The 17,116-nt window shown below is 37.0% G+C and overlaps 3 protein-coding genes across 6 annotated transcripts in view; 2 read left to right on the top strand and 1 right to left on the bottom strand.

Annotated features, from left to right (window-relative positions):
• Window positions 1-1,328, bottom strand: part of LOC107601861 (SERTA domain-containing protein 2) — a 33,650-nt gene extending 32,322 nt beyond the window's left edge. For all 3 annotated transcript variants that reach the window (XR_001610981.1, XM_016294186.1, XM_016294187.1), the window contains exon 1: window positions 1,069-1,328. The gene's annotated coding sequence lies outside the window, so the exon portion shown is untranslated. The remainder of the gene's footprint in view (window positions 1-1,068) is intronic.
• A 2,407-nt stretch (window positions 1,329-3,735) lies between these two features.
• Window positions 3,736-9,947, top strand: LOC107601789 (neutral amino acid transporter A-like). The gene is made up of 5 exons (XM_016294084.1): window positions 3,736-4,378; window positions 5,996-6,038; window positions 7,708-7,773; window positions 9,609-9,757; window positions 9,809-9,947. The coding sequence occupies exons 1-5, from the start codon at window positions 3,864-3,866 to the stop codon at window positions 9,945-9,947; spliced, it is 912 nt and encodes a 303-aa protein (XP_016149570.1). The 5' UTR covers window positions 3,736-3,863.
• A 2,849-nt stretch (window positions 9,948-12,796) lies between these two features.
• The window catches only part of LOC107601859 (centrosomal protein of 68 kDa-like), an 11,702-nt gene continuing 7,382 nt past the window's right edge, over window positions 12,797-17,116 (top strand). Inside the window, exon 1 of one of the 2 annotated variants that reach the window (XM_016294183.1) lies at window positions 12,797-12,899. The gene's annotated coding sequence lies outside the window, so the exon portion shown is untranslated. Of the gene's footprint in view, window positions 12,900-15,011; window positions 15,115-17,116 lie in introns of those variants that run through there. The other variant, XM_016294182.1, reaches the window with a different exon arrangement.

Below are 17,116 nucleotides of genomic sequence, written 5' to 3'. Positions count from 1 at the left end.
ATTTTCAAGAAGGTCAACTTTTTAAAGTTGGTGTGCAATACAATTATTTTCTTAATGCATATTAATATTACTGTAAATGATTAACTCATGCATGTTATTTTTCAATCAAAATATCATAACTCTATCTTCTTGTGAAACAGACTTTTCTCTGGGTGACCTATGCAGGACTTCTCCAATCATAAAGTCTGCTTAAACCCCGTCCACATCTCAAGGTCCAATCAACAACCAGTGAACTGATCCAAGTCCTTGCCCTACATTTTTTTTCTTTTCAATAACCCATTACACTCGAATATATGTCACAATTATTTTAAATTCACTGCTTCCATTTAATCACAACTTTAAAAGACTTTTCATTAAATTACTTTCTGGTTGTAATCGATTGAGGTGCATTTTTTACGCAATCAAAATTTTTCTTTGGAACGAATTTCACTCATGTTCAAGCTGGTCATATGAATTCACTGCTTTGACCAACAGAAACCTGCTTAGACTAAAGTTTAAATTTTCCCTTAAATTTTACTAAAATTAGTCATGTAAACATTTTTCAGGTAAATGAAAAGTTGTTTGAAAACCCTTCTAAAACATATTTCTATATTGAAGCCAGTTTATCAGAAGAAGAAAAACTCTGAAAACACTGATAAAAGAAGACTCTTCAGTCGTTTAGTGATACTAATCTAGCATGGCTACTGTACAAAAAATCTGTACGCGATACGGGAGATCACTGTCAAGTCAACGGCCTCAGAACAGTTATATAATAAAACCAAATCACACAAAAATATTGTTTACTAGGGTCGATTACAGAAAGCTATGAACACGCAGCAATCATAAGTATGTCATGTGGCGTTCCTCGTTTAAAACACCAACTATTTAGCATCCAGAAGACGCCAGTGGTGGGCTTCTACTGGCATGTTGTGTTTACAGATATGCCAAGTTTGTAGACGTGTGTAGGCTACTGTATGCAAACAGGTTACTGCTGGGGTCAATACACGCTTGCAGGAGAGACCCACATCAAGTCTGATCTGTCAAAACACAGGACTTTATGTTGATAATTCAGTAGGAACATCCACTCACCCCTCTGAAGGACTTGTACGATCCCGTTAAATGAGTGTAAATCTCAGCGGATTTATTCTCGAATGCGTTTACATAGTATCAGTGCATTCTGCATGCCTTGCCTTGCTAGTCAACATGAATTCACATGGCACTTATTGAGCGCCCCGTGCCTCATCAGCCTGAGAAAAGAGTAAACAGTTGCACATATGAGAGTCACACTTCAAAGTGTCCCCAAAAGTAGTAGGCAGGTTGCCTTCAGTGACTCTCCTCGTAGCCGCAGTTGCAAGAAAGACATTGGATTTGAAAGATAGTTTGTTCTGTGAGACAAGGCGGAGTCCCAGTTCATACGCCCCGCCCCCTCTGGTAGAATCAGCCAACCAAAATGCAGAACAGGCTGCCGTTCGTCATGTTATTTAAAGAACCTAACAGACTAGTAATTTGGTGTTTACAGCACGATGAGAGAAACATATCTATACTTTAAAATGTATATTTAAAATATATAATCCTTATATATTTTGCTATGTGTCGCTGTAATAGCTACTTGAAGTGTGAGTGGTAAGTTTGAGATCGCCAGGTTTGAGTTCATCAAGTGGCGGAACTGAGAAAAGGCAGCATGCTCTGGCAAGATGCCCACCGACAGCTTGGCTCAATCTTTTTTGTTACAAGTTCAGTCTCTACTGCATAACAGGAAATGGAGTGTTCAAAAAAGCCTGCCACTGCGGAAAATAGGCATTAACTAAAAAGAAAAAATCAGGGAAAGTGGGAAATATGTTTTCTCTCACATGCTTTTTCTTCGGTGAATTCACCAGCAAAGGAGAATACTGAGTGTTTACACTAATGTTTGTCTAAATGGGACAAAGGGCCAAGAAAGTCTATCTACATTGTGTGTGTGTGTGTGTGTGTGTGTGTGACACAGCTGATGGTGCGTGGTCTGATGGAATAAGTGCAAACAGTCATTAATCTTGGAGTCTGACATTTGATTTCAGGTGTTCAGGGTAAAGCTTGCTGTCCTAACAGACTGGTCATTATCTGCTTACCATAACCTCCGTATTAGATTGTAGGTCTCTTAAAAATAACAATATTTATGACAATATAAAGTGTATAATGTAAGTGTAATGTTGTCATAATTCTCATTGAGAGAAGTGACTGCATAAATCACCATAATGAAGCAAATCACCATTAATTATTAACATTACTTTTACAAGAATAAAAGGCTGAAGAAGAACAAAAATAACGTATATTTTTGCAGTACATTGACATAATATTACAAGATTTTGTGCTTATATGTCGAATAAGCAATGATCAGTAGTGCCTGAGGATTTACAATCACACCCAGTATTTTTCTCAAACAGAGAAAGGACTTTACAAGACAAAAGAACGCCATCAGGTGGTTGTAGAATATCATTACAGTCTTGTTGCCTCTGTTCATTTCTGGTTTTAAACACATTAGATGACAAAAAAGCACAGTAGACTATAGATGTTGCTTATAATGTACAGATTACTGTACTAATGAGTAAACAAAATATATGTTTAGAAGCAGGTTTACTTTAAACATCCCCAAATTACATATATAGAAGCCATATTTTGGAATGGAAGTCAAATTTGAACCAATTGTTCTACAAAGTAAACCATCAAATACATTTAAGGTAAATCTGGCACAGATATCAGATTTGTAACTAGATTAGGAGGGGGTCATATGGAGAGAGCTCATCTTTCTTAAGCATGACAACAGCTGCAGGATGTGGTTAGATTTTACATAAGGTCAGACATTTGTTTACCCTCTATCTCATAGTATTACGTTTACAATGCTTTTAACAATACCATACCTTTAATGCAAGCTCTTTCTTAAGACTCTTTTCAGTGTACCAGAAGAGATTTTGGAACCATCTTGGGCCTAAAATCTTCACAGTCTTGTTTTGTCCAAGCCTCCTCACAGTGGAGTGAGTTCAGTGTATTATAGTAACGCCTGGAGAGCACACTCAGCTTCCTGCTCCTGGTTTGGCAGCTGTGAAATGTTATTTTTGGAACAGAATAGTTGAGGTTCAGGGGAAAGCAACTACAGATAAAAAGAACTGATATTTAACTTGGGGCAAAATGTAGGTGGGAGTCTAAAATTATGGGCTATATCATTTGAGTATCGTATTAAAACACATAACCCTCACAAAATATGTTGCAAATGCTGAAAAACTGCAAATGTTAATAATAATGATAATAATAAATCCAAAATTGCTCTAAAAATGACAAACAACAATAACGTACAGCAATAATAATGGGGTCATTCAATAAAAAATAATTTTGTGTCCTTCATGAATATATGTGAATAATATGACTTTAACAATGAAAAGCTAACACTGTGCCTTATTTTATTCATATATTATTATAAATGACAATAGATATATAAATATAAATACAAACAATATAATATTATAGACATATTTCATTTTTCTCTTTAGTACAGTAATCTATACATTATATATTATATATATATATATATATATATATGCTTGCCATTGTTCATAAAACATGAACATAAATAGATAAATAATAATAATAATAATAATAATAATATGCATGGATATCAGCAACCCTTTGCCTTGTTGCATCATTTCATCTTGGTCCAGGAGTGCGCATGTCCTAGATCCTCATCTTTAAAAGACCCCTCCTCGTCATTGGTAGATGCAGCACGTGTCTATAAGTGCCGGCTGGATTTTACAAGCGCTCTCCAGTCCGCTCTATTCCCAGCGCGCACGCGGCTGATGAGAAAAGCCTGGTACCGCTTTTAAACGTGTGGAAAGACTGAGCGTGTAGAGAAAAACATGGAGGAGAAGAAGAGCGAAATCAATGGACACGCCGGCCACAAAAGCCCGTTACCAGCGGTCTCGATCAAATCAGAAAAGAACAGCTTTAAAGACCGGTTAATGGTCTTCTTCAAAAGAAACCTCCTAGTGATCTTGACGGTGTCCGGGGTTCTGGTGGGCGTTGGGCTCGGGATGATGGTCCGGAACATGAACCTAACCCGAGCGCAAATGACTTACTTCGCCTTCCCCGGAGAGATGCTGCTGAGGATGCTCAAGATGATCATCCTTCCTTTAGTGGTTTGCAGTTTGATCTCTGGCGCTGCGAGTATGGACACGCGCTCGCTGGGGAAGCTCGGAGGGATCGCCGTGTCTTACTTTCTGGTGACCACTCTGATCGCTTCATCTATCGGGGTAGCTCTCGCCTTCATCATCAAACCCGGCGTGGGAGCGGGAGCGCTGAACACCAACAATTTAGGGCTGGAAGGCTTGAGCTCCAACAAAGAGACAGCAGATTCGTTTTTAGACCTTGCCAGGTATTATTTGGTAATGGAAATGCTAACAATAATAACAATAGCCTATCTCCTCAATGTGAGAAAAACAGCAGTCCACTATATGGCAGCGCTTAATCCGCGCCTGCAAGTTCCCGGCATGATTAGCTGTGTGTGTGCAACACTCGAGTTCATTCTTTACATCCTCTTTTCTTTTTTAGGCATTTAAATGACAAATTGATTTGCATTTAATTATTACCAGAGACAGGGAAAAAAATTGCTGGAAAAATGCTCATATTTCTTGCAAGAGAAAGTTTTATCCCACACAGTGTGAGTTCAGCAAAAGCGGAGTAAATATGATTGATAAGCTTCTAAACTTACTAATCAATTAATAAGTGTCAACAAAAATTATTTAGTTTTTAATTTGTTAGTCTGTTTTAACATGTCAAGGTATAGTGTGACACTTTATAGAACTGCTCTGATGGATTTTAATCATTAATTATCATATATTATTAGTTATCCTGGCATACATCATCATGTCATACAACAGTTAGAAGCCAGGTTATTTCATAACGGCCCAACTGTTGCGGTGCTATTTAGGACAGAAATAAGGCTGTGTTACTTTTCTGATGGTGGCTGGTTTTACATGATTTTTTAATAGTAAAAAATCGCAGTGCCATCTGAAATTTTCTTCTAAAATGAATATTTTTCTCAGGCTCCTATGTTTATGTTCAGTTATTTCACTTTAATGGCAAAGAAAAGAACATATTCATTGCCATTCAAGCGAAATGACTAAACCTACACATAGGTAGAAAAATGTTTAATTTATAAGAAAATTTCAAAAGATACTTAGAGGCTTTTGCATCTGAACTCTTCAAATAGTCTTAATAGTCTTTAGCTGCTCCAAAACAGACTACCATCTAGTGGGGTTGTGATCGACCTAGACCTGGATCAAACTGGTTAGGGCTGGTAGACCACCATGGACTAGTAAAAAACAAGCACCAAATTAGCCAAAAACATCTAGTTTGTCAATCAGCAACATACATTTGAAAATGGGATTTTTCATAAATGAAAATAACTTTTTTAAAGATTTTTTTTTGTAGATTCCAGCAAACATGTTTACTATCAATTTAAAATCACTATCCTTCTTTTTTACCAATCTGAAATTACATCACAAAAAATACACTTTTTAGTTGTTGAATCTATGTGGGACAAAGGTGCCCATATCTTGAAACCTGAGACCTATTAAAAAGGTTTTTCTTGTTGGAATATAAATCTGCTGTGAAATTATGTAATAAACTTGAAGAACAACTGTATATTAGGCTTGCATGAATCTGAAGAAAATACATTTCTTTTTGCCTCATAGTTCACAGGGTTACTAGATAAATCCTCTTTTTAACGCAGGTCATATGATGAATAAGAACTCAACTCAGTTTAGTTTAAAATAATCCATTCTGTAGCCCAAGTGAATGATTTGGGATATGGATTTGCAGATACAAATATTGATTTGTACTGATCAATGCAAAACTTCCTTTATGGGTCACTCATGCTGCAAACTGGTGGGAATTTAGCAAAGAAACATCAGTGGTGTCCATCTGTGATGATAAGAGCTCAGTTTTACACATCACTGGTTTATCTTTCTTGCTTGTTTTTCCTTTTCAGAAACCTGTTTCCATCCAACCTGGTGGCCGCAGCTTTCCGCTCAGTAAGTTACTTTTTTCCTCCAGCTGTCACTAAAACACACACACTCACACAAACATATATGTTCAGAATTAATATTTGTAGACCATTTGCTCCATGTTAACAGCTCCTTCATCTCTAATTGAGAGAGTCACAAAATGGAGTAACCATTTTTGTCCCTGCTCAATAAATACCTCCCATCCTCTCTCACCACTAAACAACCAGGCAGTTACCATAGCAAGCTGATTCCATTCCTTGGTGCCTGGCAACCTGGCTTGGTTCACTGGGTTGTACCACACAGGCAACTGCTCAACAGTGAGCACGCTCTGCTCAAAGAGAGATCAGGAGGTTCGGTGGCCAGGGTGGGAGATAACACCTCTGTGCCTAGACCGGAGCATGTGGACGACCCGATTGACACAAACCGAACGGGCACCCAGTTATCAATTTGTAAAAAAAATATGTTTTTGCAGAGGCCAAAGTAGATTTAGAAAGAGAAACAGGGTCATTAGGTGCAGATGGGATGTTTCTTTATCCAGTGGGAGAATGTTTCTTTATCCAGTGGGATTTCCATCGACATTTACCTGGATGGAGGCCAGAAAGGCTTTAAAAGAGAAGAGACAGAGATTAGCAGGATTAATACAGAAATGCCTGGGAATTATTTTAATGGCCTGTTACAAACAGACTGGTCTGAACTAATTCTTGTAGATATATTCCAGGTTGTCTTAACTGACATATGTTTATGGGTTTTAATTTTGCTATCACTGCAACATCAGATTATACAAACACTGTAAATTAATATCAGTTAAAGACGCATTATATAGATACAGCATCTGAACCGTTAGAGCAATTTCACACAAATACATTTTTGCAATCCACTGCGCCGATTTTTAATATGTAAAAACAAGTTTTTCTATGAAAACATGCCATCCATCTTGTATTTTTTTACTTCACCAAAAAGAAGATAATTTTTTTACTAAGGCTGTCAAACGATTAATCGCATCCAAAATAAACGTTTTTGTTTACATAATATATGTGTGTGTACTGTGTATATTTATTATGTATATATAAATACACACACATACAGCATATATTTTGAAAATATATACATGTATTTACATGTATATATTTATATTCATAAACTTTATATTATATATAAATATATTTAATATATAAACGTAACATATTTTTCTTAAATATATACATGCATGTGTGTGTATTTATATATATTTAATAAATATACACAGTACATACACATATACTATGTAAACAAAAACTTTTATTTTGGATGCGATTAATCACGATTAATCGCTTGACAGCACTTTTTTTTTTTACCATTTCTATTTCTTACCTCACCTGTTCCATTTCTACTTTTGAGAGAGTAAGGATTCACAAAAACTAAACTGAGTGCTCCAGCTCATATAATTGGAGTTTTTGAGGAACAGGGGTTCTGTGGGGGATCACTGCCATTGTCTCTGTGTACACCAGTCTCAAAGTCCTCTTCAGCTAAACTTTAAATGCTGCTTTTGTGAGTATTTTGGCACTAGAAACAGGCTCAGTGCAAAGAAATAATCAAATGCATCACAGTTCATGAAGCTGTACACTGGAATGGATTGAAACTGGTTAGAATAGCTCTGTGATAAGCACTGCATGTAGCTCAAGATGTTGTCCTTCTCTGTCTCTTACTTTTGTCACAGTATGTCACTGATTACAAGACAATTCTTGTTGGAAATGGAACAAATGGAACCCTCAACTACCAGAAGGTACACAATCTCTTCATTTTCTAATAATATTTTATTATTACTTTATAATAATACAAAATACATGTAATTATTTGTTATTTAGCATTAGGTCCTGTAAGAAAAAGTGAAGACGTCGAAGATCTTGAAGAATAACTTTTATTACAGAATAGTAGTGACAAAGTACATGTAGCCTAGTACCTTGGGTTCAGCGGAGACAGAATGAACCCCGAACATCCTAAGCTCAATCATTTTATACAGTATTACGTTTATCTTCCCTCTCAACATGTAAATTAAGTTTCGTTTTAAATGTAAATTGCGGATGACAGTTAAAGTGATAGTCTTCCGGTCCCACATCCTCGGTAGATTCAAGTGGGAAGAACCAAATGTTAAGGTGATAAGATTAAACAGAATCCATAGCAGTTATTTCATGTACCCTTTTGGTCAGCAGATGGTTCTTGATGACCTGCTGCTTCTCCCACACTATCTTCAGAGGTAATGTTACTATTTACATATGATTAAGATCGGAAAGAACTATCTATATGATAATTAAGCTCTTTGTAGATAAAGGAGCATAGTTTAATACACAATTTGGAGTGGAAGCTGGGTCGAGTCAGACTATAATTTCTTACAGTCCTTTTCCTATGTTAAGAATGCACCGTCAAATACACAATTGTCAACACACACATCATGCCACTTGTTGAAATGTCAGTTTAACCCAGTAATTTTGTGCTTCTTAAAAAAATAAAACTCAAGTCCAATTGGGGCCTCTTGGCTGGTTTTATGTCCGACCACTCAGTAGTGTTGACTCTTTGGCAGCCTTGAATGAGCTTGCTCTTTGTTTGCACAGGGCCAGGGTTGACGCAGCTGGTTTTGCTGCTCCTGTCCCACTGAACAATCAAGCAGCTGGAGATGGCAAGCCTTTCCTAGATGGCTTTTTCAATGTGCCTCTCATGTGTCTGCATTCTAGTCTCAGCAATGGGCTTGCAGAATGACTCGGTGTGCAGACTTTAAATTATTTTTTATTTCTAATGAACATTTGTTTTTCTATCATTATATTAGTACAATCAGTTAAATCCTGTCCCACAAGCATGCAAATCGCCACAGAATATGAAAGTTTATATCCTACCACTTGCAATTTAATATGTTTAAATCTATTCCATCAACGTTTCCTTTCAAATTCAGTCCAAATTATGCAAAAATTAGAAGTTAACATATTGCATCTGAACTACACTATGTACTGCTGTATGTGATTAGCCTTTGTATAAATGACTGGGTCTTCATTACATCCTGGCTCAGCTAAAATGTCTCATATCTGCTGGTGCATGGACAAATATGTGGGCAATCCCTCAGAACGCTTGAGGTCCATAATTGCATAAGTAGGGCTTACAGAACAACCAGTACTGTGTGCCAAGTGATGAGCCATGCCTGGATGTGCGATAAAGCCCAGAACAAGGGCAGGATTCAGTTGAACGGTAGCTCAGTCCCGTCAGATCTTCATCACCCCACTGCCACCACCACTGAGGGAAAGTCAGACTGAGAGCCAAGCTTCATCATGTTTCGTCTTTTGAAAGTCACTTGTCCATGCACAATCATATCCAATTCAGTGACAGGGAATATGAGTGGGAACAATAGATAATATAGGTTAATTAGCAAAATCAGCATTTATCAAAGCACTTTAATGTCACATTTTGTTGCTTAAAACAATGTCAGCTTCTAATTTAGTTTGCTGTTGCATTGTTCACCTTTGACCAACTGTGTGCTGCCACGAAAACATTAAAAAAAAAATGCTGAATGGCAATATTATTTGATTGTCCACTTATGTAAGCCAAAGACAAACATGTTCTGGTGGTTTTCAGGTTCCCTATGGAACAGATGCAGATGGAATGAATATTCTGGGCCTTGTTCTCTTTGCTATGGTTTTTGGAGTTGCTTTGAGAAAGCTTGGTGCAGAAGGAGAAGAGCTCATTCGCTTTTTCAATGCATTCAATGAAGCCACCATGGTACTGTCACTTAGGAAAAGCATCTGCTAAATGACTGCTTATTTGCTTATTCAAAGGGTGACAGCCACTGCCTCCAGTGTGGGAGCAGCAGGTATTCCAGCTGGAGGCATCATCACCATCGCTATCATTCTGGAGGCCATAGGTCTGCCCACCCATGACCTGTCACTCATGTTGGCTGTGGACTGGATTGTGTAAGACAGCTTCTACCATTTATATTCAATATCAATAAATATTGAATATAAATATTATAAAATAACCATCAATAAATTGATATATGATATACTGATTAATTGCATATATCTCATATAATCTCATTTATCAATATTAGCTCAGTGTTGTGTTTTTGAGATGCCATATCAGTGTCAAATTTACTGGACAGGAAGAAAATGTAAGAAATTTGTGTCCCTAATGGCAAATCCTGTTGCATTGTGGTATTGTCCGTTGATTTATTGGGGACTATATCAAAACTGTGCATGTGTGCTTGTGAAGTAGGCCTACTCTTGTGAATTCTAGCAGATTCCGAGCTTGTGCTTTATGGTTTTAGTACTTTCAAATCTGGTGAACTTTACATTTTAAGTGACCATCAAGCTCACCCTGCGTCCCAATGTGCATACTATCCACACTATCTGCACCAAATAGTATTGAAAATGACTAATATCACATAGAATTTAGGATGGATAGTATGCACATTGGGACACAGGCTCAGAGATTGAGACAAAACTCAGGGTCACAGGTGATATTCAAACTGATGATGAGAGACACACTGGAGGTCAAACATTTCCTGATAGACCTCCATTCTTTACATAAAAAATACATGCTGTCGACCCAAAAATATCACCCATGGGATCTAGTGACACTTAGTGGTCGATGGAATTATAAACATTGACTTTGTCTTGATTTTTTTTTGTTTTGTTTGTTTTTGTTCTTTCTATGCCCAACTTTTAAGTTTGGTCATTAGTTAAGAAGTAAACGATTTTAAAACGACAATTTGATAAGTATGAATGAGTTTAATTTATTCTAATTGTTTAGCCTTTTGTACCGCATTGAAAATTATTTTTCGTAATCTGTTGCTATGAAAAGATTCAGATGTTAAAGGGTTTATATGAACTCTAAAAGCTGTTAATTAGTACTTGATTAGTGTGTTTTATATGCATTTCTCCTTGTATTTTTTCACTCTCTTTTAACTGTGTGTTATCTTGTTACCGACGTGTCTGTCTCTGCTTTACCATTAAATCAAAAGTCTCTAATTTACATGCAGTTTGACGATTTTTATGCAATTGCATTGTTATGAGAATCTAATCTTAGATCTACATTGAATACATACTCCTTTGTTTGACAGGGATAATTATTTTTGGTAACTAATAATGCAACTGTTTCCTCTGTGGATACAAAGAGCTTGTCCTCCAGGGGGCGCTTAGGGGCAAACACGTCGCTTTTTCCCTCACTGGAGACTTTTGTACACTAACGTGTGATCTTTAATCAACATGTGTAATCTTTAATATAATTTTGCAAGGATTTATAGCGAATACGTAAACTGAAATCACTCACAGCGATTTCTATAGTTCTTTTTAAATCCTCATTCTATAATCACAAACGACTGTAATTGGTCGTTTATGACCAGCGCTGAGAAATGTAACAGGCCAGGCGTGACAAGGCGCTATTTCAGCAGCGGTTACATGACTGAATAATGACCATGAAAAAGCTTTAACAAAGGTCTCTGCCAATGTTTCCCCCAAATAACTGGTCATTTAAGCCACATTGTCATGCGCATGCGTATTAATATGAAACTTGTGTAGGTGTGACTGAATTTTGGCTCTTGCAATTTCATGTCGCTATTGGCTGGAAGCGACAGTCTTGCGCTGCTTGACCCGCCTCTGTGTTATGAACCGTTTCCTCCACCGCTTGGATAACAACAGCAGGGGGTTTTCTATCGGGTTATATTTCTGTCATTTCTTTACTGATGCATATGTAACTCAAGAATAATTTTACGTTGTTTATACTGAGCAAAATATTTTCCGTACAAGAAAGGTATTCACTAATTCACTATGAATAGCTTTCCCAGGCCACATATTCTCAATGTGCACGTTTTCATTCTTGTTCTTATTTTAGCATACCTTTGTGTTGTAGCTTTCCTTGTATTATTAAATCCTACAACGGTTAAATGAACCGCTTATTTGGGAGACACACTGTTTCCTCTATTTGCCTACCTTTGTGTAGTTTGCATAGTGTTTTAATTACAGAATTACAGAACTTTAGTATAGTGGTTGCAGGTTGTAGCTTACAAAACAAGCAGATTGTATTTTTATTGAGAATTGTACGCTGTGTGTTTTATGTCTGAATTGATTTAACAGTGTTTCTCAGAGGAAATGTATAATGCAGACACTGTACCTTCTTTAGGCATTTGTTTGATGACCAGGCTGTCATGCTTACTGTCAATCAAGCCCATGGGCATCGCTAGGCCATTTTTAGGGGGGCTATAGCTATATTTTGCCATTAGCTCTTTAAACTACACGAATTCGGGATCGCCTCAGTCCCCTTTAATCCTCCAGGGGGCGCTTAGGGGCAAACACGTCGCTTTTTCCCTCACTGGAGACTTTTGTACACTAACGTGTGATCTTTAATCAACATGTGTAATCTTTAATATAATTTTGCAAGGATTTATAGCGAATACGTAAACTGAAATCACTCACAGCGATTTCTATAGTTCTTTTTAAATCCTCATTCTATAATCACAAACGACTGTAATTGGTCGTTTATGACCAGCGCTGAGAAATGTAACAGGCCAGGCGTGACAAGGCGCTATTTCAGCAGCGGTTACATGACTGAATAATGACCATGAAAAAGCTTTAACAAAGGTCTCTGCCAATGTTTCCCCCAAATAACTGGTCATTTAAGCCACATTGTCATGCGCATGCGTATTAATATGAAACTTGTGTAGGTGTGACTGAATTTTGGCTCTTGCAATTTCATGTCGCTATTGGCTGGAAGCGACAGTCTTGCGCTGCTTGACCCGCCTCTGTGTTATGAACCGTTTCCTCCACCGCTTGGATAACAACAGCAGGGGTTTTTCTATCGCGTTATATCTCTAAACTATAAACGTAGTTCGTGGAGCTGAGCTGCCGAGGGATTTTTGCTTAGTCCAAACCGGTACGTAAATACAGTTTAAGTTCAATTATGCAGTTGTTCAGCAATGAAAGCCAAGTGAAAGTGATGTCGACAGAGGTGTGAAGCTGCTGTATGACAGATTAATATTCCTGGCTGATACATAATAGCTTAGCATCACTTTGTGTGCTGCCGCTTGTTGTGAAATGCTTTTCATCTGTCATTTCTTTACTGATGCATATGTAACTCAAGAATAATTTTACGTTGGAGCAAAATAGCAAAATATTTTCCGTACAAGAAAGGTATTCACTAATTCACTATGAATAGCTTTCCCAGGCCACATATTCCACGTTTTCACGTTTTCATTCTTGTTCTTATTTTAGCATACCTTTGTGTTGTAGCTTTCCTTGTATTATTAAATCCTACAACGGTTAAATGAACCGCTTATTTGGGAGACACACTGTTTCCTCTATTTGCCTACCTTTGTGTAGTTTGCATAGTGTTTTAATTACAGAATTACAGAACTTTAGTATAGTGGTTGCAGGTTGTAGCTTACAAAACAAGCAGATTGTATTTTTATTGAGAATTGTACGCTGTGTGTTTTATGTCTGAATTGATTTAACAGTGTTTCTCAGAGGAAATGTATAATGCAGACACTGTACCTTCTTTAGGCATTTGTTTGATGACCAGGCTGTCATGCTTACTGTCAATCAAGCCCATGGGCATCGCTAGGCCATTTTTAGGGGGGCTATAGCTATATTTTGCCATTAGCTCTTTAAACTACACGAATTCGGGATCGCCTCAGTCCCCTTTAAATGGTTAGTTCACTCAAAAATGAAAATTCTGTCATTAATTACTCACCCTCATGTCGTTCTAAACCCGTAAGACATCCGTTCATCTTCGGAACACAAATTAAGATTTTTTTTTATGAATTCTGAGAGCTCTCGGACCCTCCCATAGACATTTTCTACTTGTTTACACTTTGATTTGAACGAAAACAACCTATCCGTGTGGTGCGCTGACACAGAATAGCATACCTCAGTGGATATTCTCCAAAATTGCATCAGAGTGACACAGAGGAGATGAATTGTTGAATAAAGTCGTTATTTTTGTTTTCTTTGCGTACAAAAAGTATTCTCGTAGCTTCATAAAATTACAGTTGAACCCCTGATGTCACATGGATTATTTTATGGATCTCCTTGCTAGGTTTCTGGACCTTGATCGTGGTAGTTACATTGCTGTCTATGGGAGGGTCCGAGAGCTCTCAGAATTAATCAAAAATATCTTATTTTGTGTTCCGAAGATCAACAGAGGTCTTACGGGTTTGGAACGACATGAGGGTGAGTAATTAATGACAGAATTGTAATTTTTGGGTGAACTAACCCTTTAAACTTTATATGAAAATGGCGGCAGACTTCGATCGGCTCCTCCTGAAACAGACTGCGGCGGTGCAGAGCGAGAAACAGAGGACAAGGTGTGTGTTTATCGATAGATTGTTATAATATCATGCATTTGTGCAGTTCTTTGTCATAAATCCAGTTTACAAAATATCACGGGGGAGCAATAATCGGTTCCCCATCTACTGTAGCCTAAGTTTTCACTGCGTTCACCCCTCATCACACCACCGCTGTTTCCTCCAGCGAAAATGAAGCACATATGAACGCGTACTTTATAAAACGATCATGTTGCCATTTTCATTTGAAAATTTAACTTTCAATATAATACATATTCCAGTGCATGTGGCAAAGAGGTTTGCATACTTGAGCTAAAGAAAGAGGGTTGTACTAGAAATGCAAACATTTTGTGTTTGTAGGCTACAGTAAACAGGCTGTGTGTGTGAGATCATGAAGACTTGAATTTGGCTTATTCAGTAGGCTACTCAAATGTTATACCTATCTATGCAATACAGTAGAATACTGCAATACGTTTAGTATACGACCCCTATAATCAAACATTTTTTATTTTATTTATATATATTATTTTTTATTATTATTATTATTATACCCTCAGTGGGGGCTGAGCCCCCCTAAAATAAAAATCATAGAATCGCCCCTGATCAAGCCTATATGACCTGCAATTTCATGTCGCTATTGGCTGGAAGCGACAGTCTTGCGCTGCTTGACCCGCCTCTGTGTTATGAACCGTTTCCTCCACCGCTTGGATAACAACAGCAGGGGTTTTTCTATCGCGTTATATCTCTAAACTATAAACGTAGTTCGTGGAGCTGAGCTGCCGAGGGATTTTTGCTTAGTCCAAACCGGTACGTAAATACAGTTTAAGTTCAATTATGCAGTTGTTCAGCAATGAAAGCCAAGTGAAAGTTATGAACGCGTACTTTATAAAACGATCATGTTGCCATTTTCATTTGAAAATTTAACTTTCAATATAATACATATTCCAGTGCATGTGGCAAAGAGGTTTGCATACTTGAGCTAAAGAAAGAGGGTTGTACTAGAAATGCAAACATTTTGTGTTTGTAGGCTACAGTAAACAGGCTGTGTGTGTGAGATCATGAAGACTTGAATTTGGCTTATTCAGTAGGCTACTCAAATGTTATACCTATCTATGCAATACAGTAGAATACTGCAATACGTTTAGTATACGACCCCTATAATCAAACATTTTTTATTTTATTTATATACCGGAAGTCTCACCCATAGGCTTACTTCCGCGTTGAAGAAAAAGGTGGATAGCAGGGATGGGCAACTGGCGGCCCGCAGGCCGTATATCTCCAACCAGGAGAGGTCGCTATTTCCAGTCGTAAACATTCATTAACATTAGCAAATAATAAATGAAAAACTGACTATGAAAACAGTATTTTCAAGTCAAGATGGTAAACAGATGATCTTTTTACCAAGTTCAAGGGGATACCCATATGTTTGGAAATCTGTATTTTATTTAAATCGCACCACTGCTCACAAACAATGGGGATGCCAGAGTTGCACTTACCTCAAATTTCAAAGGTAAAATTCATAGTCAACAAAAGCTTTTTGCCAAATGCATGCACTGGACTATGTTCTTATTAGGGTTTCCACGGGTCCTTAAAACATCTTCAGTTAAATTGTTTACATTTAAGGCCATGAAAACTCTTAAATAGTACAAAAAGTCTAAATTGTAAAAGGTCTTTTGAGGGGCGGAAAGACAATAATTGCTATATGGATTAATATGAGGATTAAACTTCAAAAGGCTAGATTTCACTGAATAAACTTGTCAGCTTTGTGTACTGCGGTTACCGAGGAAACCACTATATTTCTGCAGTTCTGAAAGTGACCCCTGCTGGCAGAGAACGAATTAGCTTTTTCAATAAGCCCATCTGCTATTTTTGCTACATATTTTTAAATGTGAACCAGTGGATCGACAAAAAGCTAATGCATTATAAAAATCTAAACAATTAAGACACTAAGATATAATTATATGTTATTTAATATAATAATTAATTGATAATAAATGTTTAAATGAATATAATAATTGATACTTTTGACTCACCCCTTTTCTTAAAAAATTGTTTAAAGGCTGAAATGTGAAGTGCAGACCTTAAAAATATCTCCAACCAGGAGAGGTCGCTATTTCCAGTCGTAAACATTCATTAACATTAGCAAATAATAAATGAAAAACTGACTATGAAAACAGTATTTTCAAGTCAAGATGGTAAACAGATGATCTTTTTACCAAGTTCAAGGGGATACCCATATGTTTGGAAATCTGTATTTTATTTAAATCGCACCACTGCTCACAAACAATGGGGATGCCAGAGTTGCACTTACCTCAAATTTCAAAGGTAAAATTCATAGTCAACAAAAGCTTTTTGCCAAATGCATGCACTGGACTATGTTCTTATTAGGGTTTCCACGGGTCCTTAAAACATCTTCAGTTAAATTGTTTACATTTAAGGCCATGAAAACTCTTAAATAGTACAAAAAGTCTAAATTGTAAAAGGTCTTTTGAGGGGCGGAAAGACAATAATTGCTATATGGATTAATATGAGGATTAAACTTCAAAAGGCTAGATTTCACTGAATAAACTTGTCAGCTTTGTGTACTGCGGTTACCGAGGAAACCACTATATTTCTGCAGTTCTGAAAGTGACCCCTGCTGGCAGAGAACGAATTAGCTTTTTCAATAAGCCCATCTGCTATTTTTGCTACATATTTTTAAATGTGAACCAGTGGATCGACAAAAAGCTAATGCATTATAAAAATCTAAACAATTAAGACACTAAGATATAATTATATGTTATTTAATATAATAATTAATTGATAATAA

This window comes from Sinocyclocheilus grahami, unplaced genomic scaffold (genome assembly GCF_001515645.1).
Source record: "Sinocyclocheilus grahami isolate Dianchi unplaced genomic scaffold, SAMN03320097.WGS_v1.1 scaffold313.1, whole genome shotgun sequence".
NCBI classification, from domain to species: Eukaryota; Metazoa; Chordata; class Actinopteri; order Cypriniformes; family Cyprinidae; genus Sinocyclocheilus; species Sinocyclocheilus grahami.
The sequence above is the reverse complement of the archived record's forward strand: the minus strand, read 5'-3'. Positions and strand labels throughout refer to the sequence as shown.